This window comes from Hypomesus nipponensis, chromosome 19 (genome assembly GCF_054491055.1).
Source record: "Hypomesus nipponensis isolate SF chromosome 19, ASM5449105v1, whole genome shotgun sequence".
In the NCBI taxonomy this organism is placed as follows: Eukaryota; Metazoa; Chordata; class Actinopteri; order Osmeriformes; family Osmeridae; genus Hypomesus; species Hypomesus nipponensis.
In genome coordinates, this window is record NC_140379.1 from 15,467,637 (window position 1) to 15,495,486 (window position 27,850).

Here is a 27,850-nt window from a genome sequence, read left to right on the forward strand (position 1 = left end):
GCAGTGCGTTGTGTGTTTGGGTGAGAAAGACCGAAGGACATGGTGTGCCCTGCTGATACCCTGGGAGGGTGGCGTGTTGGCCAGGTCCGACATCCCTATCGGCCAAGCTGCTGGTGTGCTGCTCCACTGTTTAGCCTGGCCTGTCACCTGTTGTTAATATCCACTCCCTAATCCACTCTGCACAATGTCAGCGGTTCAAAAGGGCGCTGTTAGTATTTTTGTCCACTTCAATTAGGGGAACATTCTTGTGGGTTTTGCGATCTCATTTCAGCACTCGTGTCCCTTCAAAGGAACTGACATACAGAAGGATTTATAAATGGGCCTAAACAGGAGTGACACATTAACTGTGAGGTGTGCTAGGTGTAAGCAAGTAGAAATGAAAAAAAGATTCCAATGCAGTGTAAGTGCAATAACTTACTTTACTTTAATAGCACACAAAAATACATGAGATATGGAACACGAGTAAAAGTATATCAATGTCAAAAAGCCGTACAATGTAGCTTTAAGCTAATTGAAACCTCTGAAAAAACTACATAAACTGGTTCATAGCTAACTCAAAAACACAAAAACAATTATTTTCATCAAATTAGTAACATTTGCAAAGGTCTTAACATTGTAAATCAGTCCAATTTACATAGAATTTTACATGCACACACAACAAAAAAAACAACAAAAAAACATTTATATTATAATTATCATTTTACTTCAATTGCCCTGCTTCAGTAGTATTCGAAAATGAAAGAGGGTGGTGTGACATCATCATTGAGGGATGGAGCCTTGCAGGCTACAGCAAGGAGAGCCTATGTACATGACTGCTTCTCAATACTGCTTCTTAGAACAATTTGATCATTCAGGCCCTCAGGCCCTAGCTATGTCTTGATATATGGTAGGTAGAGAGTTACAAAAATATATGTACATGTCAGTCTGTTGGTCTCCTTGAAGACTTTGCATCAGATCGCTTTTTTCTGCCTCTGAAAACCTTGAGCTTTATGTAATCCGTTAGCATATTCAATAAGCCCCGGACTGCCTACAAACAATGAGAGATTAAGTCCATAAATAAAACGTACACAAATGCATGCGAGAACAGAAAAGTATGCAAACAGGAGTGAGAACTATAAAGAGAATCTGAATGTCAACCTGAGCCGTGAAGTCTTCGGTTAGCTCTTTCTAGTCGGTCATCAAATTATTAACTCAACCGGTCAGTCAGACAATCAAAAACAGACAGGCCAACAAGCACCAGTCACAGCCGTCTGTCTATTCTGTCACACAATCCCACATTCCCTCAGCCCACAGATGTCTGCGTTCATTAAAAAGCCTAGCTAGTGGACTGTCCATGCGGCTGTGCCTGCAGGCCTCAGGGCCTGGGGGTCTTGGGGCCCGGGACAGAGGCCGAGGGCCGGGGGAGAGAGGCTGAGCCAGCCTGCGGTAGAGAGCCCTGTTCAGTGAGGGGGCTTCTTTGAAAGCGGAGCCCTGACAGCTGAGGGGAAGCGTATGCGAGGCATGTTTGTTTTGCATTTACCCCCCCGAGCACAGCTGTGTGGACTGTCCTTTTCCCAGAACGCCGGAACGCTGAGGCCCAACCACAGCTCGTCCTCCCAGCAACCTCTCAGCAACCTCTCAGCAACCTCTCAGCAACCTCTCAGCGCGGCCGGGGCCAGGGCCTCAGTGTCCAGACCTCAGGAAGAAGCCCCCCCCCCCCCTCGGGTCTTAGAGTCAGTCTCTGTAGTCGAGTCAGCAGCATGGGCAAATATTATATCTGATTGTCATGTAAAACCAACTTGAATCTGTAATTAATGTGAAAGAATTATGGCCCGTCCTTGTACTGATATTCTGACAGGTCAAACTCAACATCCTGGTTCAAACTCATAACTACCTGGAGGTAGATAGGGCCCTCAATGTGGTTCAGGTTAAGAAATTAGAGATGGTCCCTCAGCTTGAGGTGCTTGTGGGTATCAGGTTCCATACCAGATCTAAAAAAGCTTTTTGCTTTGACTTGATCAAAATCGGACCTTGGAGAAACAGAGCGCCTGTAATACAGAACATGGTGGAGCACACTTTCTATGTCTGTCACAGCTGCACATCGTGACACAGAACAATTGAAGGCACAGATGTTGGTTTGTACTCCTCCTTCTCCCCCAACTTCCCATTCCCCCAAAGGCCTGTGTGTGTGTGTGTGTGTGTTCATGTGTGTGTGTGTGTGTGTTCATGTGTGTGTGTGTGCGTGTCTGCGTGTGTGTGTCTAGTTGTAGCCAGGAGGGTTTAGAAAGAGAAGGACAGGGAATCTGATCTCCATACTGGCATGCTGCTGGTTTGTGTTGGAGTGATCCTGCTCTGACTCTGAGCCAACTAATTAATGAAGCTGGTCTCAAACTACATCCTGCTCAAGCCCACTCCCCGTGCTGAAGCTGTCCTGAGACCGGCCTGGAGAGGATGGAACATTCTGACAACATAGCTGTATCACCACTTCTGCTGTTCTCATGTTGCTGCAACATTGCAATAACGTCTTGATGACTGACTCCTGAGTTAGGCTCTGGACATATGCTGTTCCCCAGCTCTGTGTTTGGGTTCTGTTCTATCTCCATCCTCCTTGGTCACATTCTCTAACACCTCGCACATGGAGACCTATCAGCAACCTGGGCCGCACGCTGAATATGCAGTCCATGTCCACCCTGACTCAGCCTACTGACATAAGGCACATAGCAGTCTGGAAGGGGTTGTACAGGGTTAGGTTTAGGAGTAGGGTAGAGCTGCTAAGTACCTTGTGATTACTCTCTCCAACAGGAACATAAACAGGTGAGAGATTAAGGAAAACTGTACAGTTTTGTACAAACATTTGCTCTGGTTCTTCGAGGTGTGGCCAGTGCCAAGTTGTCCTCAATGGGATTCACTTCAAAAGCTTCCTCCCGGTGGAAAGGAACCGGGCTTTTCCGGTCTTAAACAGACTGACAGCTATAGAGAAAGCTAGATTATGCCCAGTCGGTGGCAACCCACAGGGATATCCTTTACCACTCGGACCTAACAGCTAGACTGAGTCAGAGCTGATGACATGCAAGGATCAAACACTTGCTGACCACTGATTTCCTTTCTGGGTTTAAATCTTTCTTCGGTAGCGTCAGTGTAGCCTGCACACGGCCCAAGACTGCTCGCTGCTGGACTGAGGTGTTATTTCTGGATGTTTCACTAACGGCCTTTTCTCCTGGACGTCCTGAAAGTGGAAATGTGAGGTGAGAAAAAGCCAGGTCAGGAAATGGTAAGCGCAGGAGTGTCCTTGTGCAGACAGAGGTAGGCCTGTGTGGCTCCCAGGCCCCCACAGCCCAGTGCGCAGCAGGCCTGCTGAGCCACCCCCGCCCTCTCAACCAACCCCTCTCTCTCTCTCCCTCGCACACCCCCACACACACCATTTCCTCCTCCTCTCCCCACCTCACCACTTCAGGCTACTGCAACCCTGTAACAGGCTGGTCAAGTCAAAGGGGCAGTCTGTCTGTCAAGGGTCTGTCTGGCTGTCTCTGTGTCTTTCTGTCTGTCTGTCTGTCTGTCTGTCTGTCTGTGTCCCAAACACTGAAAATAAACAATGCTCTTCATCTCTCATGGAAAGTTCTGACATTTTCAAATATTTTTCCTACGAAAAAGTAGTCTGTGCTTTATTTTGTATTTGACTGTTACCAAGACATTGTGGAGATGTTAGTTCAATCTGTTCTAGTCCAAAGTTTGTGTTGAGATATCCTGCATAAGTCCTGCATTAATATGTATGTGCTTTGAGGGAGGATAGAATCTGTGACAAAACCAAAAGCTAAATTATCCAGAGAAAAACACACTTGAAACTTAAATACTAGAAAAGAACAATCAAATATAACAACACCTGAACAGAAAAGCCATCTCAGCACTCAATAATATGTGTGTTACAGCATTTCCTGTATGTTGTGAATAAGTGCAGGGATTGGTTTGAATCAACTTTTTTCCTTTGGTTTTCCTTAGTTGAAATTATGATCACTGTACCACAAGTTGTTCCCAGCAAGCCACCAATCCGTTTGTCTTCTGATGGAAAGATTCCTACTTAAACTGTAATTGTCGTCCCTCACACGACCAGTCCACTGTGTAAATTCATAAGGCAATGAGGCCAGAGGCTTGTCCATTCCTCTTCAGTTAGTTGCAGCACCCAGCAGTTGGCTATGGGCTTTTCTATGGCTTTTTGTCATCATTATTCTAGGTCATCACTATTGCTGTTACAGTGGCACACAGATCCCCACCTATCTCTGTTGTGGATGGGTTGGTCTGGACTCTGGGGCTCCGGAGGCTCCAAGGGGCCCCTGTCCTTCCCGCTCCGGGGCATCATGTTGCCCAGGAGATGGCAGCGCTGTGCTCTTTGGCCTTCATGCGCAGAGCGGCGATGCTGGAGGACTTGCGGTCAGGGTCCATGTTGAGGTCGTATCCGTTGATGCCCGCGCCCACCCCCTGGGGCCCCCCGAACAGGCTGCCCATGTGTGTCTGTCCCATGTGGCCCCCAGGGCTGGGCACGCCCAGGAAGTCAGACACGGCGCTGCTGGCGTGGGGGTGAGGGGTCATGCAGGAGGTGACAGTGTCACAGGGCACCACACAGCCCGGGACGGGGGAAGCAGCACTGCTGCCACCAATCCACGATGGGTTCTGGATCTGAAAGGGGGAGGGAAAAGCGAAAGAGAGAGGGAGGGACAGAGAGAGTGAGTAAAAGAGAAAGGAGAAGAAGAGGGTGAGAGAAATAAAGATGCAGAAGTGAGAGAGTGAGAGTGAGAGTGAGAGAGTGAGAGAATGAGAGAGAGAGAATGAGAGAGAGAGAGAGAGAGAGAGAGAGAGAGAGAGAGAGAGAGAGAGAGGAGAGGAGAGGAGAGGAGAGGAGAGGAGAGGAGAGGAGAGGAGAGGAGAGGAGAGGAGAGGAGAGGAGAGGAGAGGAGAGGAGAGGAGAGGAGAGGAGAGGAGAGGAGAGATGGTTACTTCAAATACCAGAGAGAGAGAGCATTAGATCAAGGAGAAGGCATCTTTCCACCACCTTGACTGGCTCCCCTAAAATCCCTACTTCCTGTCTCCCCCTCCACATAGGGCAGCATTGTTCAGGGAGCTGATAGGGAGGTGTGTGTGTGTGTGGGAGTGTATGAGATGAGTAGTGGAGTTGAGGAGCCAGATGTGCACAAAACTGCATTCCACAGCGTCTCTCTCTCTCACACAAACACATACACACACATACAAACGCAAACACACACACACACAAACACACACACACACACCCTCACCCTTTGACCCTCTGCACAGACTAATAATAAATTGGGGGTGCTCTCCAGGTCCCTGTGAGGGTGTGTCTGGCCTGTCAACCTTACTCTCCAAGGGGGTCGGATTTCTTTCTCCTCTGAACCCACTGGTCTGTCATTAGATAACAGACAACGACAGTAAGGGAGGGAGAGGGAGCGAGAGCTGGGAAAGGCCTTCCCACATGCTGAGGCTGTCTCCCCCTGTACTGCTGCTCCCCAAGCCTACCTGTGCATAGTTCTCCGGCCGGGTGAGCAGAGGCAGTTCGTACGCTGTGGAGAAGTGTGTTCGGACCTGCTGCATCTGCCCGAAACGCTCTCTCTTCCTCCATTTAGCTCTGCGGTTCTGGAACCACACCTGTGGGGCGGGAAGGGGGGGGGGGGAGGGCAAGGTCAAGACTAAGAAACATAGGGGCTGGCGTTTGGGGTTGGGGTTAAGTCTGGATTTGGGTTTTGGGTTGCTGACAGGGTTCAGGTTTAGGTCTAGGTCTGGGTATGTCCCTGGACCTGGGCCTTTGTACCACTGTCAGTATAGATTCTGGTCTTGGCCTTTTTGGCTGTGTGCTGTTATGTTAGTGTGCGCAGCTTAGGGAACAGAGAGAGTTGAGAGCTGGAAGGAGTTTTGATGTTCTGGGGGAGTTGACAGGTCCTGCGAAGGCCTCCTCTGAGTTCCCCTCCTATCAGTACGATCAGCAGCAGGAGGTTGGAGTGTGTGTGTGTACATGTGCGAATGTGTGTGTGTGTGTGTGTGTGGTGTGAAGTACACATGGGGGTAGGAGGTAGCTCAAACCCCTAGAAGCCTGTGGCTTTGAATAACAACGCTTCATCAAGTCGTTTTCGAATTCACCTCTTCTTTAGTTACAAATAACATGATTATTTTCAGTTGAAAAATGATACCAAGCACTTCAGCCAAAACATATCTGATAACTTCAGCACATTAATACAGATCTGAAACAGTGGAAAGCAGAACTGTGTGCTTCATGGCAGATAAAGGGAGATGTTAGACTCACTGTCTCAGAAGCAGGGAGACATTCCATTTCCTGTGATCTATTCTTCGTCTCAGCTTAACTCTATTTATTTATTGATTCAGGGAAGAGGGGGGCCTTTTCACAGGGAGAATCTCCTTTGTTTTGCAATCTTGATTCGTCACAGTTTGAACTTGGTTCGAAGGATGAGCCTTTGGTCAATCAGTCTGTGGTTTGCCCAGATACTGATGGGAAATTTCCCAATCAAAGCACATAGTATGGATGCTGGATTATATATCGCACACATTTACACACAGAAACTCACAAACTCATGGTCACACACATATCATTCACCTACGTGCACACACACACAAACACCCATCAAACACGCACCGACGTTCAAGAGAAACAAGAGATTGAATTTACAAAGCGCCGAACCTTATGGCTGAACAGGCAATCAGAAGAAAAAAGAAAAAAGACAAGGATGGCCTCCATTACAGACAACAAGTAGTGGAGAGTCCTCAAAACAAAACGTTTACAGACCCTCTCCGCCTCTCTCCTTTGTTTTCGGACAAAAAATAGGGCAATCTTCTCCTGACCAAAGTGTGCCGTAATCACCTCTGACATCGGAGCCTAAAACAGTTGTTTATTGAAAGCATTATTGTGTTTGAATTTCCATCAAAGAGGGTGAAAGGCATGTAAATACAGCCAGTCTCTGAAGAGCTTAGCTCTGGCGCCCACCTCTGCACCGTGTCAGTGTTCAGGCCCAGCTTGCTATCTCAGAGCGGGGTAACACGATAGGCCCGGCTGGCTGTGATTGCAGTGAATGTCAGAGCCCAGAGTACTGTCCCTGGTCTTCACATCATCTGTTTGGAAAGCTTTGCTAACTGATTGTGCAGATAAATACGTGGTCAGAGAACACATGGGTGATTTAGTGTGCGCTGTGATATAAGAGGGCTTTTTGTGTTGTCCTATTGAATAGCTGTGTCTCCGTGCGTTGCCAAACGTTTCCCTGTACGTCCCGCCGCTGACGTTATCTCTCGCTCCTCGTTTGTGAATTTTGGATTTCTTGACTCACACTCATCCTACTTTCTATAAATCTTAGGTAGGGAATTTGGGAAATTGAAAAGTGAGATGGGAAAACGTTCCAACTCAACCTTGTTTTCATTTCGTGTTTAATTTCCTGACGCCTAAAGCCCTGGCTTTCCTGATGCCGCCCTCCCCCGACCTGAGGGAGACGCGCAGACGAGAGAGACAGCTCTGCACGCCCACCTTCTCTTTTTGCTGATGTCATCCCTTTCACGTCACCATGTCCCTGTCGTCTCTCCGGTGTTCAACCACATGGTCACAGGGACAATCAGAAGGGACTGTTACATGTCATATCTTGAGCCATACCGTATCTCTGTCATTCAGTCAAGCCTGGTGACCTGTGCAGTGTCCAGATCCTGCTCTGGCTGTAGTTCTGCAGAGCCTAAAACCAATCTCTGCTGTGCACGCTGGCCAGGAGTGACAGTAATTGGTAAAGACGTGACAGCTAAACTAGCTTAGAAATGGACTATGATGTTTTATTTATGTTCTGGCGAGAGAGAGAAAGAGCAGGGAAACGCCAAACGGGCCCTAGCAGGGGAGCCGGGCAGACAGAGACTTTGAAGTCTGAAACCAGCTGACAGGATCTGAACTGGCTCTTCTGTCCCCCGCCATTCTAGAAAAAACACACAGCCTGCACAATGAACCAGCACAATAAGGAAGCAACGTATTTAGTATGAACCTCACCCAGGTGTAACACTGGCAAACTATCTCTCCCGGTATTTCCATCTTCCATTTCCAACACTGCCCTGTAACCACAGAGCTTCAGAATGACAAAAGGACCAGTCAGAGAGGAGGGACGTGGTGTTTTTGAAACCCACTGACCCCTGATCCGACCATGTATCTGGGGTGCATATGACTCAGGGCTAAACTGACTTCCTCCCTTTGAAACCAGTAGACTAGAAAAGCAAACATCTCCCAGGCTCACGTTTATAGTTAGGCCTCTTTACAAGCTCCTCTTGTTTCGTCAGTTTTAAGTGGACAGGGAGGGTGGAGATAGTTGCAGGATATTGACATTTTGAATAGACCATGCTTAAATCCATTGTTTCCACTTTGATGTGGTTTTCAATTGCTTCATATAAGAAATAAATAGCCATAAATATATCAGGATTTATCATCGGTGGTGCATCAATTGACAAAGGAATCTATTTGGCATTGTTCACAGATGTTAAAAACAGTCAGACAAAGGTTTCAACAGCATGCCAATGGATTAACAATAGCAACCTTCCACTCAGAGCTGCATATGAAACGGGAAATAGGGTTGTGGGGTTTGTCCAAGCCTGTTTGTCCACTTAAGATCCAGAATTCACGAGCTGTGAGTTCCTTTCTTGTGTAAGTGACCTGGATAAAGAGTGTCAAGTCTGTTTCTCTGACTGACGAGGCATCTTGAGTCTTTTATCTTTTAACTCGAGTGCTTTAAGAGGGCCTCAGGGAGAGCTGGGGGCTGTAAAGGGCCCAGCTGAGACTAGACTGAGGCTGGGGCAGACCCAGGCCCCTGTGAGAGAGAGACAGAGACACAGAGAGACAGAGAGACAGGGAGAGAGAGAGAGAGAGAGAGAGAGAGAGAGAGAGAGACAGAGAGAGAGAGAGAGAGAGAGAGAGAGAGCAGGGGAGCAGCATACCTCCAGAACCTCCAGGCTGAGTTATAACCCTCTGGCTCTAGGGACTTCCTGTATTTCACTGCAAGGTTTCTGGCCACTGCTTCAGCACATGTCATGTAAAAGGCTGGAGCTGATCTCATCCCTCAGAATCTTTCATCCAGACTCTCACAGTGGTAAACAACGCTAACTCATTTCAACATGAAGCTGCTGTTTACTGACAACAGTGTGTTTGGGGGCCTCTCAATCACCGTTTTTGAGCTTTTATGGATCATATAAATATGCTAAAGGAGCGAGACAGAGTATAGCATTGAATCAATTAAATCAACAAAGCTGGTCCAATGTTGACCCCCGGAGTAGAGCTAGAGGCTCATGGGAAGGATTTCACACCTCTGCTGGAGAGCACAGGAGGGACACATTCTTCCCTGAACAGGATGTTAATGAAAGAAAAACAGAATGAATCCAGGGGCTTTTTCTAGACTTTCTATGGGCACACGTGTGTGTATGCATGTGTGTATACGTGTGTGTGTGTGTGTATACGGGCGCAAGGGCCGCGTCGTAGTCTATCCACCAAAGCAGGAATGCAGCAGTGGTCATGGAAGGATTATATGCAAATCAGCCCGGAAGGTCACAGGAAGGTTCCAGGTCTGTGGGGTTTGAGCCTCGGGCCTGACTAGCCGCTAGCAGAGCCAGGGTTCAGAGTCCGGGTAGAGGAGCACAGCTGAGCTGAGCAGTGAAGATCAGAGGAGCAGAGCGTGTCTCCTCATATGTTGATGAAAGTCTACTCCCCCGACAGTGAGCATGTGAGGCTCAGGCAGGCGGGCAGGCAGGCCCCCTGCCCTGCGTTGGCCCCTACTCCTCCACGCACCTCCCTCACTCCCCCGCTCCCCTGCTCCCATTCGTCCTCCCACACGACCAGATACATTTCTACCCCTGGGAGCAGGGTGACGTTATCTCTAGCTGCAGATGTGGAGGGATTGATGTGACGCCGTCCGCAAGCTGTGTCCACTCGTCCTCGAGTGGAAAAGTATCAATCTGACAGGATAAGGCCAAGTCAGTGAAGTCAGCCTGTTCTTGGAGGTCGCCGTTTGGGTACCTTAATCGGGGCTCACGCCAAGCTTGTCAATGGAACTCGCTAAGGAGGGTTAAACAAACGGAGCGCGGGGTAAACGCCTCACCTGTACGCGTGCCTCCGTGAGGTCGGTCCTGAGCGCCAGCTGCTCGCGGGCGTACACGTCGGGGTAGTGCGTCTTCTGGAACACCTTCTCCAGCTCCTCCAGCTGGTAGGAGGTGAAGGTGGTGCGGTTGCGTCGCTTCTTGCCTTTGTTGCTCTCGCCCTCGCCCTTGTCCATGGCGCTGGCCAGGTCACTGCCGGGCCTGTCGGAGGGTCCCTTTACTCCCTGGTCCTTCACACCCAGGTAACTGCCGTCCATCACAGAGGCGTCAGAGGTTGGGGGCAGGTCAGAATCGGTCAGCCCTGAGCTGTCTTTACCTGGAGGGGAAGAGACACCAGACCAATAGATGAAGAATCCATTAGAACTGACGGTTGTTTTGTTTGTTAAGGACAAAATATGTTTTTTGGCCACAATCTGAAACTTTGAGAAAATGTGTCCTTATAAGTATGTAGCATGTATAATCTATCTTTGTGACAAATCTCCTTGGCTACTGCTGCCAGTGTCTGACCATAAATCCCTCTCTAATGTCACGGTTAACAGACATTCAGTCCATAATCACATACGGTTAGAAAATTATAGCTTTTCACTATGCCTTTCTCTCTCTCTCTCTCTCTCTCTCTCTCTCTCTCTCTCTCTCTCTCTCTCTCTCTCTCTCTCTCTCTCTCTCTCTCTCTTTCTCTATGTCAATGTCTCTCCATATTACACACAGACACACACATAAACAATCTCTCACACAAAACACCTCCCCATCTAATCTGGAGAGCTCAGGTCTTCAACAGCCGGCATGGGTGTGGTGTGTGTTGTGGCTGCGAAGTGACGCTCATTTAGGCACATGACTATACTAACCTGGCAACAAGACTGTCAGTGGCAATTTGCTGGCCATTAATTTGTAGCCAGGGGAAGAAAATACATACAGACACACACAAACACGCGCGCGCGCACACACACACATACTGCCGACTAGCCGTGAAACCTCAGTCAGCTTACTGATCATAAATTCCCTTAGAGCTAGCCTGTTCTAGTATGGCATTCGTTATTTTGCCATGCCAACACTGTAAGCCCTCACCTTTCTGTCTCATGCCCTGATCCCTGCGGCTCATTAAACCTTCTCCATTCCAGCCTCAGTACGTAGCTCTGTAATGACTAGGGCCTCTCACACACACTGTAATGAATTCAAAAATCTCCCCATTAGAAAAGCATATAGTGATTTTTAAGCTTCTCCAGCATCTGGCCCGGAGACAAAAAGGAAACAGCTCCCATACATCAATCCCATTCCCCCGCCCCCCCCCCCCCCGCTTAGTTGGGTCTCCTTTGGCCCAGTCTAGTGGTGATTCTAGGCACTGCACCTCTGCTCAGATGGTTTCATGGTTTCCGAGAGATGGGTGGTTATTTTAGGGAACCGGGGGTTGAGATGTGCTCATTTCTTATCCAGGGCTTGGTTAAAGCCTTGTCACGTTAGAGCCAGGGGGGGTATGTGTTCTTGTGAGCTTCTGGGGTAGATACTGCTCCCAGCATGACAGCGATACAGACACTACCATGTTGGGTCATGGACTGCACAGTGAGTGTACCTGATAGAGCATCTAGTGGCACACAGACACTCTTCCAATCTCACACACACACACATGCAATACACACACATCGTGCTACACACTAACCCTTCAAGGACTAGGGTTCAGGAAACCATGCCAACCGTAAGCCTGAAGGCAGTGCATGACACCTGGGAAACAGGCCTAGCGCTGAAAGGTTTGTTTACTCTGTGGCCCACATACTGGGAAAGTCCTCCCAAATAAGTTGCGAATGTGAGCTGTCAGATATTGTTGACTAGTTTCAGACACTCTCAGTACAACGTTTTTTACTATGTGAGTTTTCCAACCGGGGGTCCCCAAGGTCAGTGAGACAACCGTGATGAGGCCAGGACTGAGGCTGGAGGCATGTGGGCCTGTAGGCCTTGGCTGGGCCTTAGCTGGGCCGAGATCTCAGGCAGGGCCGGTGTTGGGACCTGGGTCTGTCTGGGGGGGTAATGGCTCCCACATTGCCTGCTTACTGCTCACAACTGACACGTCCAATCAGTCTCGAGAGGAGCGAGTGGGCTCACCCCAACGTAAATATTTTTGAGTTATTCCCTTATATGCTTTCACCCAGGGTCCCTACAAGGCGAGGCTGTCAGGCTGGTTGAAACACAAGCGTTTCTTACTGATCAAAGCCTCTTGTTTATACCCTGTGTCATTGATGGTTTTTGGCAGGCATGGGGTATTGTGACAGTCTCCCGCTTCTCCTGCGTGTGCGCAGGCCCGGCCCGGCCCCCGGGGCTCTCGTCTGCCCAAGGTGAACAGAGACGGGGCCTCCCGCAGGTCCTGCCATATGGAGCAGGAACATGAGAAAGCCTCAATGCAAAACCATGTCAGCCAGGAGAACGGCGGGGTTGGAGAGGGGGGGGGGGGGGGGCTGTGAGAGCGTAGCCTCTGGGGGGACATGGAAGGGCAGAGTTGTTCCTGTTAAGGTTACATGGCTGGATTAGGGAGGATTCCAGCGAGAAAGGGTTTTTAGACTGAGATCACCAGAAGAATTTGAAAATGGAGAGGTGAGATCTGACGCAAAGATCTGCTCTTCCAACCGAGGAATAAATATCTTCCTTCATGACACAGAAAGGAAAATCTTATCAGTCATCATAAATCACTCCTGTCTGGATAAATATCTAGATACTTTGTAAACTGATTAAAAAGACTGACTTTCTTTCATCATTATGGTGCTTGTCCCAGAGGGGGGAAGTCCAACCTGTTAGCTTCCCACCCCTATCTCCAGGATATGTGCCAAGTCGAAGACACAGGAAACCGTGCTCAGTTTCACACTTCACCTCTACTGTAGGCCCCTGGCTTGTTATCAGACAAAACACTAGCACTTCTTCACTGTCATTCGAAAAGCACCAGGTTCTCATCTTATATCCATGGAACAGAGTCTGTCACTGTTCTGTGTTCTGGGTTCATAGGGAGTCAGATGGCTGAGCAGTAGGGAATTGGGCTATTAGTCAGAAGGTTGCCGGTTCGATTCCCCCAGAAATTACGTTCTTAGGCTAGGCACTTCACCCTACTTGCCTCGGGGGAATGTCCCTGTACTTACTGTAAGTCGCTCTGGATAAGAGTGTCTGCTAAATTATTAGATGAATGGTTCAGGGAAGGTAAAAGCTCAATTGTGTCAGCTAATAAGATTGAGAACCACATTAAGCACTTAGACCAGAAGTACCTGAAACGATTGGGGCTGGGTGGAGTTCACCAGTGGGTAAGAAAAGAGGTGAGGTTCAACTGAAGAACTAATTGGCAGTTTAACCCTAAGAGTATTCACACCTGCCTGCAGAGCAAGAAAGGGTCTTGTAAACCCATTTTAACAGTGTCTACATTTACCCCTAAACATGTATCCCAAACTGTTCATATTTCATATTAATGCGCATTTCTATGATTATAGACACACCAGAGAGCAGAAGCATGTTAGTGAAGTAGCACAGGGCAGGTATGGCCTCACCATTGGCTATTTTAAGTGGGATAGAAGACAATAGCTCTCCCCTCCAAGATATCCGTGTCAGACCTCTTAAAGTTGGCAAGGTCAAGCCTTCAGTGGGGACTGCCGTTAAGTCGCTGTTGAAAACGAAGGGGGGACATCAAAGTGTAATTTAACTGGCTGTAAAGCGACAGGGCGCCTCTCCTGGCTTTTTATTGAACGGGATGGCTGAGGTCAGCTCACAGCATTCAAGAGAAACACTATAAAATAGACTGCCTGCAGTGGCCAAGGGGGACTAATGGCAAAATATCCCAAGACCTGAACAATAATATCCCAAATATTAGAAAACATAAATAACAGAGATGGAGTGTAAGTAGTCTGGCTTTCATAGATACTTGTTTTGACTGGACGCTGGAAGCGGAGGAAATTAGTATAAGCTGTTTTCTCTGCTAACATTTATTTGTAACTCTAATTTGGTTTATTTTCCCTAGTTAAAATATGGATTGGACCGTAATCGGGGAGTTTCTGTGAAGTTCAGCCAAAACTGATGATTCCTGTTTTGGAGTCAATACGCAGTCTCCAGTATGTGAGGAGTGTTTTGCAGATAAAACAATAAATGGACAAAGTGATTTTCATGTTGAGATATAACTGTCAAAACTGACAACTAAAATTGATATTGAGAAACTGATACTGAGAGAAAGAAAACAACTGCTGGTAACTGTGAAAACAGACATGTACTGGGATAGCCTTGTTAGCAGGCCTGGGCTACCAATTCTCAAAACCAGACTTAATCTGCTACCCAGAGACTGATGAGTTCACCGGCTCAGCTCTCGAGATTCAGCTAAATGACCTTGTTTCCAATGGAGAGCACAATGACATCTCCATGAATAGCATGACAGTGTGGAGACCGTACGGTGTCAGTTGCAGTCATCGGGCCGTTCAAGGTTAGACAGAACTGACAAATAGTAACACAGACTTGTACTGGCTAAAAATAGATTGTTCCTTTACCTTGACCACCAAAGTACTGTTATATGGAACTATCCACTTCAGATTTTTTGAATATATTCACTATTTGTACATGGTTTTGGATAACAGTATCTATTAAATTAAATGTCAAATGTATTGTATGTATCCAAGTATAAGCACCCAATCTCAAACACACACACACACACACATACTTTATAATCCCCTTTAGGGTCTACCTGTATGAACAGGTGCAAGCACACTATCAAAAATGTATGAATTTGTAGGTATTGGATTGTTATAACATGCCCTCTACTGTATTTACACCAGTCAAAAGTCTTAAAAATGTGCAGGGGAGTTAACAAGAGCATGTTTAAGCCATAACTTCACACCAGTCAGCACCTTGTAAATAACCATGAACTACAGTAGGCCTTCTGTTTGTGCTACCATCTCTGATAGGTTGCCATGGACTTTGAAGTCCATTTCCACGGGCTGAGCAGAGACATGAATCATCTCAGCGGGCTGCTGTAAAGTGCACACGCTGCGTGAAAAAACAACTGCTATGGTAGAGAATCCACAAAGACCCACATAAGATAAATTACCTTTTTTCCCTTTCACGTTCTCTGCTTGCCACAGCTGGTATTTCAACACAATCCAAAAACTATTAGAGAATGTTTTATATTTAAACCAAAAATAACATTGAACTGAAAAATGGAAGGAAAATGATTGTAATACATTTGGGTTTGAGTCGGGTAGATACAAGACAAGATTTAGTCTTGTGTCTACGTCTACAGTTGAACTCTCACGTTTTACTGGGAGATTCTGAGTTGATGTGGTTGTTGTTGTGTGTCCATCCTCTCATCCTACTGAGGTCTCGGCCTCTCTGGGGGGGTTAAAACCACAATGAGACAAACACTTGTTTCACAGGGAAAGCTCATGGTAAAAAAGCTTGAGTTGGTCCCTGTCATCTTAGGATAATGTGGATCCCACACACATACCCTGAAGTAAAAGGAATCTAAGAATAAAACCACATGAACAATACTGAGGAAATACATCCTTCTACTGCTTCAAGAGTTCTCCATCCTGTAACTGACAGACTTCATTATTGTTTTCAAACAAATACCCAAGTACTAAAGGAAATAGTCAAAACCGTCAAACAAAATAGTACCACATCAACATATACATTTTATATCCACAAAATAGTTTCAAAATGTTTTAAATTCTCATACATAAATAAATGTATTTCAGAATTTCCCAAAATATACATTTCTTTTCTGAATATTGCATTTACAAGTTACACCGTTTGAAGCACCCCTACAAACATGATAGATATTACCAGGCCTACAGTAGTCATCAGAGAAAGTATTTGTTCTCTCCTATAGCTTTATCCATGGTGGCTTGTATTACTCTACACAGGGCCGTCCTGAAACACAGCCTGGAGAACGGGCCTCTCTGTGGCCCTGTCGGGCTCCCACATGTAGATTGAGCCTAATGGAAATTGCTGTGCCAAAATGTGAGCTAACTAGTAAACTGATACTGGGTCCTTGTCACCTCCAGTCATGTCAGCAGCTTGCTGCCGAAGTGTGCCCTGCTTCCCCAGCCTTCGCTAGCCCTCTCTAGGCTGCTCCGGTCCTCTCCTGCCCATAGCACAGCCCTCTCTTGGATGGTTTCCATTACTACACTGCTCAACTCAATCAGCAGATATGGTCATAAAGGCAGGCTGAAATGGCTATGCTCTACAAAAGACAGTTAGAACAGACAGACCATGATGGGGAATATCAAAGGCTTTGGAACGGCATGAGAGGATCTATCAGGACAGTTGATTCACACCTTGACTGCTCATGAGTGAAAACCGTGAACTGTAACCACAACAATGTAGTAAAGATGTGCAACACACGGTGATTCAGGCTTCATTCTGCCAGTTATGAGTTCAGTACGATAGAAAAGTACTGTTTATATGTTCTCTGACGGACCTGTGTCAGTCAGGTAATGTCTGAAATGTAAAGGAACTCCATAGGAGTGCAACAGGAGTGCTAATATATGCTGGGGTTCCCCTTTTAAATATATTCTCTCGTGGGATCACCTCACTATGACCAGTTTCCTCAAAAAAGTGTAGGACAAGAAAGCAAAGTTAGAGATATCTTGCTTGTCCTCAGGGAGGACTACCAACTAAGATGAGAAAACATGACTTGTTTGCAATACGTTGATGTCCTGTGAAAGGTATTCAAGTGTAGCCTACAGAAAAAATGAAACAGTAGAAGCCAATGTTAGGCTCAATATTAGAATATCCACTGACATACTGCCTCTCAATTTAATACTTGCTTCCTCGTTTACACTGAAATAAAAGTGCAAGTCTAAATGAGAAAGCGAGTATTGGAAGGAAGGCTTTGGATAGAAAGTTTTAGTATAAACATTGTACATATTACTTTCACAGCGCATGGTCAGCGTGCAATTATTTACTAGCGACTGAATTATGTTTAACATATTACCATGTTAAACAACGTTCATTGTTGACACTGTGTTTGTATGAGGCATCTATTGACCAAGGTTAGACAAACTGGTCATCTCTGGTCACTCTAGAACTCGATGTGATCTTAAGGAGATGGTCTTTGAAAGAATGAAAATAACTGAAGGAGCTGCTTTTGTACATCTGAGTTGCATTAATGGCGTGGTCCCCTACAGAGGCAAGCTTTCCTGCCTTTCCTTTAACGCTCGCTCGCTCATTTCGATAAAGGATGTCAGTCATACCTGTGGTCAGGCGACCTTCTGTAACGGTCTGGCGCAATAATAAAAATGTGTTTATTAAATATATCGCCAGTCAATCTTGGCACTCTGCTGATAAATTAATTGACTTCACGTGACATGACCTTTGCCTATAGTTTATCTAAAAATGTCATCAGACAGTTTGATCGTGTGATAAGTAAGCAGGGCAGTTAATAAATACTGCAGTTTCGTGTCTTGCTTTAATAAGCGAAATTGTGAATTTGCCGACGGCTTCACTTAACCGTTGATAAGTGTGTACGGAATTGACGGGAATAGTTTTAATTTGGAATGCGGTGCGGTTTTGGGTCACTCAATTCAATAAAACAAAAAGTTTAATCTAAAAAGAGTACCGTTCGTGTCGAGGTGGAATATTGTAAACACAAATATTGTAGGGCTCCAGCAAGCCGGACAGATTTGAAGCAGGCCTAATTCACCATCATCCACCCATCCCCCAACCGCCCTTCACCCCCCATGTCTTTCTGTCATGCAAGGCCTTAAGTGCTTTTTTCCAAGTCTGAACATAAAAAGATAGGCTACCGTCTAAAATAAAAACGGCAAAATGACTCTCGTTGATTAGACATTTAGAAGGTTTTCATGTGCGGTAATTGGCATGCCATCCGCATGTGGAGTGCAGGACCAGTTTAGCAATGTAGGCTAGACTACAGAAGGCAACATAGAACAATACCTAGGCTACATCACAAAAACAGATTAACAGGCCTATATTAATGTGTTTAAGTAATCTAAAGGATTAAAACATATTCGATTGACATTATGTTGGGTTTTAAAATCCCTTTTCAATAGGCCTACAAGTGCTCAGATAGGCTTATTGGGGTTAGTCAATAGGCTACAATAAAAATCGGAATTAAAATGTATGTTCTAAATTATTTTATCGGCCTACTTTATGGTTTATCATATGGACCAGGTGCCTGATTTAAATAAATACATAATTGTTGTAGTAGTTGTAGCCAATAATTCATCTTTTTAATATCATAAAGACTACGCTATGTCATTACAAATCCATTAGGCTATGGCAGTTAGGCCTATATAGTTTTGAGATTATCAATAAGCCTACACATTTGAAAATCAAGTGACAAATATAGTGATTAAAAGTTCAAGTTTGGGCATTGTGGCCAATAAGGTATTTGATTAAACCAAAAAGATTTGATAACATCTGCGTAACAGACCGTCATTAAATCTATATTGATGGCTAAGTTACAATGGCCCACGTCATCCGCTTTAACTAATTACACCACTCGGAAAGAACTGATTGCTTTATGTGCTTTCATTTGGATTTATACGAATCCTAATTTGGCAGGTTTGCTTGAATCCGTCTTTCATGTTTGATTTATGCTTCAACTAGGCCTAATTGGTTCTGTGCGGCTGCTTTTCGATTATTAAATGATCATATCAACAACAATAGCCTAAATAACCATCATCATATATGGTTATCAATATTATAAGCTGTATGCTCGGTTGTAAATATGGCATCGTTTAACTTGAAACAACTTAATCGGTTTTTCATGACTGACCTATCTATTTTCTAGTGTGTTGGCCCGCAAGACAAAATCATTTATCAATGTCTTCTCCCTGACAGCATTCGTTATATGCTTCTTCTTTTCTATTGACGTCTCAACTCTGTCTCAGGCCATTCTCTTTGGTCATGTCTCTCTCTCTCTCTCTCACTCACACACACACACACACACACACACACACACACACACACACACACACACACACACACACACACACACACACACACACACACACACACACATCCTCATAAAACACGCGGCACGACTCTACACTCATAACAAAATCACGTCTTGTAAAAAGTATAGGCTATCCTGTTTAGAAATGAGATAGAATACCCAAAGTTTATGGATCCCGAATAGCCTACAGGTTGATATAATAGGGCCGACACTGAATTCTGCCATCACTTAAATGACAACTTTTACTCATGTAGGCCTATTGATAGCCTACGTTATTAGCCTATTTATAGCTACAATGAGTAGTGCAACCTACGAAGAATGCATTTACTGAATCCGTTTCTCTGCATTAACAATCAATACGAAATGTGTCATAGTGTCTGTGCATAAAGCTATGCGTATAGCAGAAAGTTGCCACAGTTAATGTCAAAAGAAAAATAAGCACTACAATGCTTTTGTAGAATTTTTAAGTTGTAAAATTATTATTATTACGATGCTCCAAATATTAGGCTACCTCTCAGGCACAATATTGAAACATTTTCAGGCCTTCTCTAAATTATCTCACGCATTCTTTTTGATCTCACCCCGAAGCTGCTCGCACATGGCTGGAGAAAGCGATGGATTTTGCGGTATTTGTGTTAAATTTATAGCTTGGGTGGATTTTCCCCTGCTCTCAAGATGTGGCCTCTGCAGAACCCTCAACAAGTAGATTACTGTAGCCTTTTATTTTTTTTTTTTTTTTTTGGCTATTTATTTACACAAAATACAGGATTGGGGATTTGGCCTGTTTTCGACCTCCCTTTGATTGTCCTTGTTCATGCAATAATTCAAACAGGTCGAAGTAAACAAGTCAATTGTAAAATGAAAAACTTGGCAAATATCCGGTCAACATTTTATTTGCACTTGTTCCGTTCAGTAAGTCCGGCTATTAACATTGTGTTAAAGAAAACGTGTTGCCATAGGGGCCTATTAGATTAAGGGGTATCGATGAGATTTGCAATCATATTCTGACCAAAGATTCGTGTGTGTGTGAGTGCGTCTCAAATGCATTCCGAGCAAGGAGATGGGGATGCTCCTAAATCTTAGTCGAATAATTTCCCCTCTCACTCATAGCCTACCTTTTCAAAGTGACTTTATTGTCAAAACATTTGAACACTCCTCGGACCTATTAACGTAGGCCTATTTTATTTTGTGAAAATCTTCAATCAACATTGTTGCACAAGGCGGCCTATTTCCAAAACAACGTATCAATTAGCCTATCCATTTGCTGCCGGATTGGCCTAAGACATTTTCCAGTTAGCCTAAATGTTCCCTATTAATTTGGTGCTCGGTTATTATTCATGCTGAAAACCTGTTAATTTAATTGTCCGATTCAGTTCCAATATTAAGGATTGTAATGCAGATTATCGCATTAAATATAGCCTAACTCAATCGTCAAAGGGAAAATTTGATAGACGGGAGGGTTATGCCTCCCAGTAATTGTGTTACAGGGATAGTTGTGTGTCTATAATATTGGTAGTAAGTTGTGAAGTCCAGCACATTCATTTTTTAAATACCCTTGAAGAGGCAAATGTTCCTGTGTGGCTATAGTCATTCTAACACCACGGAGACTGTCCCTTGATGTGCTACGGATTTCGTTTTGTTTAGAAGCTACTTGAAACGTCCGGGAACACAGAGAAATAGCAATATTGATAGCCAAGCTCCACGCTACAAGCAAAATATTTCAAGGACAACGAACAATTCATAATAAATATTACGAGACATTTAAGAAGATTCACCACATGACAGGAATGTTCAATCGTTTTCTGTCACCCATTGTTTTTTGTCGGAGTCATACACTAGAAATATGACTTATCGAAAGTGTTTATACTCACCATAGCAAGGGATGAGCGCTCCGTTGTGTCCGCTTTCCTGGTGCAGTTTACCGCCTTCGGGGGGAGTTTTACAAGAGGACCTCTGCATGTAGAGGTGATATTTGTTAAAGGTGCCTTCACCAGCTATGGGATCCAATGACTGGCACTCCTGTTGGAATGGGCTCCGTGACTTTTCTCCGTAAGCCTGACCTTTGTTGGGCAGGAAAGTGGAGCTGTATTTGGTGTCACTCGCTTGGAATGTCCTAAAAGGGTTCGTCGGGTGATCCCTACCTTGGGGTGCAGAAGGACTATAATATGAATCCATGGATGTCATATCGCAGTATGAAACGCACGTCTCTGCGTTCATTCCTAAAAAAAGTTGCACGGCAAAAAATACGTCCAATAGTTTTTTTGGTTCTTTCCTTTTCGGAAAGGGAGGCAAACAGACACTCTCACTCTCTCTCTCTCTCTCTCTCTCTCTGTCTGTCTCGTCCACACGCAGATGAACCCACACATAGGCTACACAGTCACACACATACACACACACTACACACAAGCAATGGCGATGCAGCTGGGTTTGGTTATAAAACGATTCAGATGTCTTCCAGTAACAATTCTCGCTGACCAAAACCTTAAAAAAAACTCCAGTCAAAAAGAAAAACTAAATTGTGTAGGCTATTTCTTAAGATGCTACCCAAATCTATCTAATGTAGCCAACTACTCAGGGTACAGCGGACTAAATCAAGACCTCTCCACTGATTAAGTAGATGAAATGAATGGGTGAGGTCAGAGCTTTGTTCAGAATAATTTTTTTTGTTGAAAATATGTGGGGGGACTTAACACATGACATTGATGTAATTAGGGATGAATATATAACCCATGTCAAGTGAAGGACAGCATCGAGGGGGCGATTTCATGGATGATTTGCAATGGTTCGCCAAGGGGACTTCATTCAAGACACATTTCACAGGACACAAACTTCTGAATCTTTCAGCCAATATCGGGAGACTTCTTTGTGAGACTTAATTGCATATTAAAAACACATCAAATGTAGGCACGAAGTAAACCCCAAATAGCCTATAACAATTGGCCGACACAACTTCTGAACCCTGACCTGTAATCATAGGCCTATGTTGTGATTTCCTTTTCTTCATTAAGTTGCTTGAAATTGAATAGCAAACTCTCAAGGGCTTGATAAATAGGAAATGGTTGTATTGATCACATTGGAAAATTAAAGAAATTTGTCATGAAGTGTCGTGCATGAATTGGGGTATATGTCTCAGTCCTTTAATATTGGCATTTGTGTAATTTTGTGTAGATCATAACTTTTTGCGTCAGAGTAGGCTAGCCTACCATTTCTCTTCTATAACAACAACGTTCATCCACCTGCATGCTGTATTTTATTTAGTATACGTTTTTATCCAGAGGGACTTACAGGGGGATTTTAACGTGTGACCTCTTGATCTAAGCTATCCAAATGCTCTTCCAATGAGCTTTACCTATTCCCATATGCTACATCACTGATTTATTAATAGCGGTCCATAAGCTGTAATAGCACCCAGGCGTCACTCGTAGGTTTCACAGTGAAACCTATACGAGCAGAAAAAAATAAGGTGATTTTGGCAGTGGCCCACAATATTCAGTACAGAATCAGGCCAAATCAGTGGTACGTGTAATACGGTGTGTACGTGTTCGTTGTTTAGGGCGATTTCCAAATTAACAATAATTTATGAATCGGCAGAGACTTAAACAATAAATTATAAATTGTTGGCCGAGACTGACTGTATGTGTGGAATCAGTGTACATGTATTGGGTCCTAATTATATAGGCTATATCATATTCACAACAGGCTGTATCCTATTTACTTATTATTTATTTATTCAATTTCAGGCAATCAAACAACATTATTTGAATCCAATCCATATGAATCTTGAAAATATTTTTGAAAGCTCAAGTCATTCGAAGTCTTTAAATTTGAATTGATTTTCTTTCGTTTTAGAATGTTCAAATTGTTGGTGAGTTGTTATATTATGGGAATACAGCCTAGTAAAAAAAGTTGTTAAATTCTTCATCAGAAGCCTTTACAGAAATTACCATAAACTTACACCTAAGGACTCTCTCCGGGTGCTCACTGTTTGTATGCAAGTGATTCGTAGGGAGAGATGTTTTTAAAATATATTTTCTTTTTTAATGAACATCAATCCTGGTTCCAATCTAAACCGCTAGATTGACCGTCAACAGTAATGCCATTCGTCAATAATAAAAACGGAGGCAAACGAGACCTAAATGACACTGTAAAACACGTTTAACCAAAGCCTTCCATATAAAAGTAAACAGAGCATATCTCCATATTGCCTCTCATTTGCGGAACATACAGTACTTGAGTCTCACGAGTATCAGTGACATTTGGTAAAATAGTTTCCCAGAGATTGAACAATGAACATAATTTCACAAGGCTTGAAGACAAAATAGATCATTTTATTTTCAAACGGTGAAAGGGTATATTGGTGCGTACTGAATATTATAGGAATATGACAGGCTACATGTAGGCTATTTAGGTATTTTAAAGCCTAATAGTTTTTTCACTGCATATAACACTCTTGAGAAATACTCACACGTACACAATTTCTACTTTTTTCTTTGTTTTTTCAAAATTCACGTAATATAGTTTTCTATGTGTTTTAAATATAATTGTATTATGCGGTATAATAAAATAGTACATTGATTATAAGTATTTATTTGTTAGGTAAAGTTTCAGTTGATAAACATTGCTAGAGCAAGGAAATCTGATCAAATATATACATCCTTATTTAAATAATACACCCAGGAACTTGTTATTTGTATAATTCAGGGAAGTCACACAATTCTATCAAGTTTAAATGCTCTGAATTTAGAATTGAGAGGGCCCCCCCTTCACTTCTGCAGACACTAACCTACCTGCCTGCTTGCCTGCCAGCCTGCTGGCCTGTCTCTCAGTCTATCTTTCTGCCTGCCTTCCTGCTATCCTGGCCAGGTGAGATGGAGCTGCCTGTAGACATGATGTCACACTCTGTATTTGTCCTGCTGTCAGGGCTCAAGTTGGGTTCCAGATCTGCGGCTGGTACCCTGGGTGGCAGGAAGCTGGGCTATGGGCTCCAGAGGTATGTATAAATGGCACACTAAGTGAGAGAGAGTGGAAGATCTAAAGTTGGAGCGGAACAAATGCAAAACAGCACTGCCACACACACACACACACAAACACACAAATTCACCTGAGTGGATTTGAAGGCCAGCTCGTCAGCTAAAAGGTGCCTGTTTATTTATGTATAGCTGTCCCTACATGTCAGGGATGATTACATTTAGTCGGCCAAGCTCTCAGCAGCTAAAAGCTTACCTGTTGCAAAACTGTAGAAATGAAGCAGGCAGCAGCAACATGCTCTTCTAGCAGGAAGAGGGAAGAGAAGGCACCATCAGTATAGATTCTCTATTTCCATTGGCATGTTTACAGCATGGCTCATGCTTTGACCACAAGCGTCATTTCTACCCTTTTCTTTCAGAGGGAAAAGTCCAGTCTCACGTATTGTAATTGTTTTATTATAAAAACCATGCCAGCGTGGATGACTCCAGCGAGAGATTTCACTCCTGGCAATTGAAAAGTTATTAACGTGTCAGCTTTCTGGCAGAACTATTGAAAGCTTCCCTTAGACCACAAGCCCACCTGCATCGAATAAGGCAGCCTGGATATTGAGTGTGGCATTTTAATAAAACAGAAAGTATATACACACAAAGAACAGAAACACTTGCCACGATGTATCACCATGTCATTTCGAAACGAGAGCGCTGTGGTTCTTGCAAGGAATACACATTCATGTTTTTACAAGGTTTCACGCTAGTCCACAGTCATGTAGTAACTCTTCATTTTGCAACAACATCCCTGAGTATGATTGAAGGGCACTCAAACGCTCCAAATGTATAATTACAGCAGTAGAGTGTCACATGTGTGTTAACATTTCAGTCTTAATTGGTAGGTTTCTAATGGACAGAATGTGTTTAAGTTGTGATATTGTGTTACTGAGGGAATGCTCTGTCACTCTTCCAGTAGGAGCCTCAGAGCATGTGTCTCTACCTCCCTGATGACAGACCATACGTATGATGTACTTTGTAGGAATCTGCTAACTAGGCCATTTGATTCTATTTAAATACACATCAACACACACTTAACCATAGCTTATCAATGAAATAATCGGATTAATCAAATTCTTCCCATTGTGTTGTTTGAACTATCACAGTTTCTGTTTGATATGTGTAATTAATACTTGTTTGAAAGGGATGATTGCTTCTGTTCCCAGCACATTGAGGATGGTCCAACACATTTCTCTCTGACTTATTGTCTCACAGTCCACATAACACTGGCTCTTGAAATTGCAAAGCGTGTGATATGTTCACAATTTACTGATTTATTAAAACTTTATTATAGCTAACCGTTCCTGTGTTTTCAATGAAATATAATACTCAATTCACATCAATAGAATAGCAGAGACATAAGGAATGAGATATAAAAGGCATAAAAAGGTTAAGACATGTATTGCACTTTACGATCAGCCTGATTCCTATTATGTAGAACATTTTGAACTTTAGCTCATTTAGAGAAAGGGTTGAGTCCTTTATGTACTGAGTAATGTTAATGACCTGTTATGAGCTGTATGACTGAATAAAGAAACAAACACACACACACATGCACCCCCCCCCCCACACACACACACACACACACACACACACACACACACACACACACCCCCCCACACACACACACACACACACACACACACACAGAGAAACAGAAAGAGAGAGAGAAAGAGAACAAATGAAAATAGACAAAAAACAGCAAATACCTTTCTGTGTAGTAATTTCGTACTCTCATAGAGCAGTCTCTGTGGCCGAATCTATGATAGAATGGAGGGAATTTACCATTTTAGTCCTCTATAATGAAGTCATTATTTTTACTATTCCTACCCCAGGGTAACATCCCTGACATTGTCTCTGTGACACAAGGGGAGAGACTGTCACACTGCCACTTCTGTTTGCTGTATTTTAGTGCCTACTTCCAGTAAACCGGACGAGTCAACGCTATTTGTAAGAGGGGAAGTTAAGAGACAACCCAGGGACATGGATGAGACAACATCCCACTTCCTCACTCGCTCTGCCATTTTGGTTTCTAGCCTGTGGCGAGGCAGCTTGATTTGACGGGCCGTAACCAAGCGTGGTGAGAGAGTAATAACTGACAGCTTTGTTCAACATAGGCTAACAGACGTAAACGGACAAAGGAACAGGAATAGCTGAAGTCATGAATTTGGATTTCATTTCATTTGACATTAAGGAGAGATTCCAAGTAGGAAGAGACTATTTGAGAATCACGTACTGTGCCAAGACTACATCCAATCCTCTTTTGTTGGTCAACATTTTTAGTATTTAATCTGCTTTCATACAGTCATGTTGCTGGTGGTTTGAGCCAAATTGATGGACATTATAGAATTGCTCCATTTTATGGAAGAGGGTGGATTATCTTTTCTCCTTCACAGTCTGTGTTTGGGTTTGAGGTTCAGCTGGACTCTCTATCCTGTGAGCTTGGTTTACATGTCAGGCGGGTCTGTGAGGAGTGGAGGTGAAACCAGCCCTGGCCTGGACGTAAACACTAGTAATTAGTCTTGATCACAGATGACATCCACTACACTGTCCAGATGAGAGCGCCACATGCTGTTACAGGGGGCTCTGTCTGTGTGCCACATGCAGTGGTGTACCTGACCGATTCAGAGATCGTAGTGGCAGTTATCAACTCATTGTTCACGTACTGAATATGTCTAAAGTAGTCGTTTGGGTTGTGTCGCCCACTGTCCACGGAAAATGTTTTGCATCTGCGCCCAGTTTGTTCTGATTCTCTGTCTCTTGCAGATTTTTGGACAATAGTCGATCCTCTGGTTTCTTTGCATGGTGTTTATACAGTATACAGAACAGTCTATGTGTGTGTGACTATGGGATGTTTGTGAAGGCGCTGGAAGACTGGAGATCCTGCCCTCCCCTCACCACACTAACCAGATGGTGAGCCTTACCATAGTCACTCTGCGGTCCTGATTGCATGACGCAGGAAACACAGCCGTCACTCCAGCCATGTACATCCCACCCTGCGTGCCGTGCATTGGCGTGCCGTCATGCGTATTTCTGTCCACCAAATACTGACGTTTTTTTCCTCAAGATGTGTCACCACCCAGGTCAATTTCGCTTGTCTTTGTTTCCCCCATGACCATGTGCGAAGGGGTTGGCCTGTAAGCCCTGGTCCTCTGGACCCTGCTACAGAGTGCCGGGACATCCCCAGACGTATCAGTGTCTCTGGGGTGAGGATGTGCTCTTGCCTGTTTGGAGAAACAGCAGCAGCACCACAGTTTTATGTGCCGCCGAAATTGGTTTCACATGAGCGATGGGGCGGCCTCCGTCAGCAGATTTTCTGATCAAATTAAACCCGAAAAAGACGGTAAAAAAAACAGAGTCGGTGGTTGTACTGATCTTTAATTCAAACAACAGGACCAAGGAGGGAGGAAGACGAATCTTCGGTGTCTTCTGTCACCGTGATCTAAGATCTATATGCTTTCTGGTTGTGGTCACAGTAGGTTTTCCCCTCATGGTACAGCAGTAGAGTGAGGCATGTTGAGCACCTCCATCGCAGCAACAGAGAAACATGTGCTTGACTCCTCTGGGCCACGGGACTCACATCTGGCTCTCCTACGCAGCATGTGGGCTCAAAAGATGGAACAGGTAAACTTCCCTTGTAGCATCACCGGTTCTCAATAAACCATGGTAGTAGGTCATTTTCTCTAATGGATTTGTTGAAATTCTCATTTGTGTGTTGTCATTTTGATGATTCCTTTTTATATATGTATATAAACTGTATATATTTATCCTTCACTGGATGAGAGACAGAGTGTACTGTCTAGGTTGGGAT

At 44.3% G+C, this 27,850-nt stretch overlaps 1 protein-coding gene across 1 annotated transcript; it reads right to left on the reverse strand.

Moving 5' to 3' along the window:
* Positions 1-435: 435 nt before the first annotated feature.
* On the reverse strand, positions 436-21,801 carry alx4a (ALX homeobox 4a). Its single transcript, XM_084683046.1, has 4 exons — positions 20,899-21,801; positions 10,104-10,417; positions 5,506-5,634; positions 436-4,650 (listed from the first exon to the last, which is right to left on the reverse strand). Exons 1-4 carry the CDS (start codon positions 21,242-21,244, stop codon positions 4,330-4,332), a joined length of 1,110 nt encoding a protein of 369 aa, XP_084539172.1. The 5' UTR covers positions 21,245-21,801; the 3' UTR covers positions 436-4,329.
* Between the last annotated feature and the right edge of the window lie 6,049 nt (positions 21,802-27,850).

Excerpts from the sequence above, each read along its gene's own strand:
- alx4a (XM_084683046.1), bottom strand. The coding sequence starts at position 21,244 with ATGAACGCAGAGACGTGCGTTTCATACTGCGATATGACATCCATGGAT. Across the intron at positions 10,418-20,898 it reads AGCGCTCATCCCTTGCTATG|GTAAAGACAGCTCAGGGCTG; the intron begins GTGAGTATAAAC and ends CTTCCCCTCCAG. Across the intron at positions 5,635-10,103 it reads TCACGGAGGCACGCGTACAG|GTGTGGTTCCAGAACCGCAG; the intron begins GTGAGGCGTTTA and ends CCCGCCCCACAG.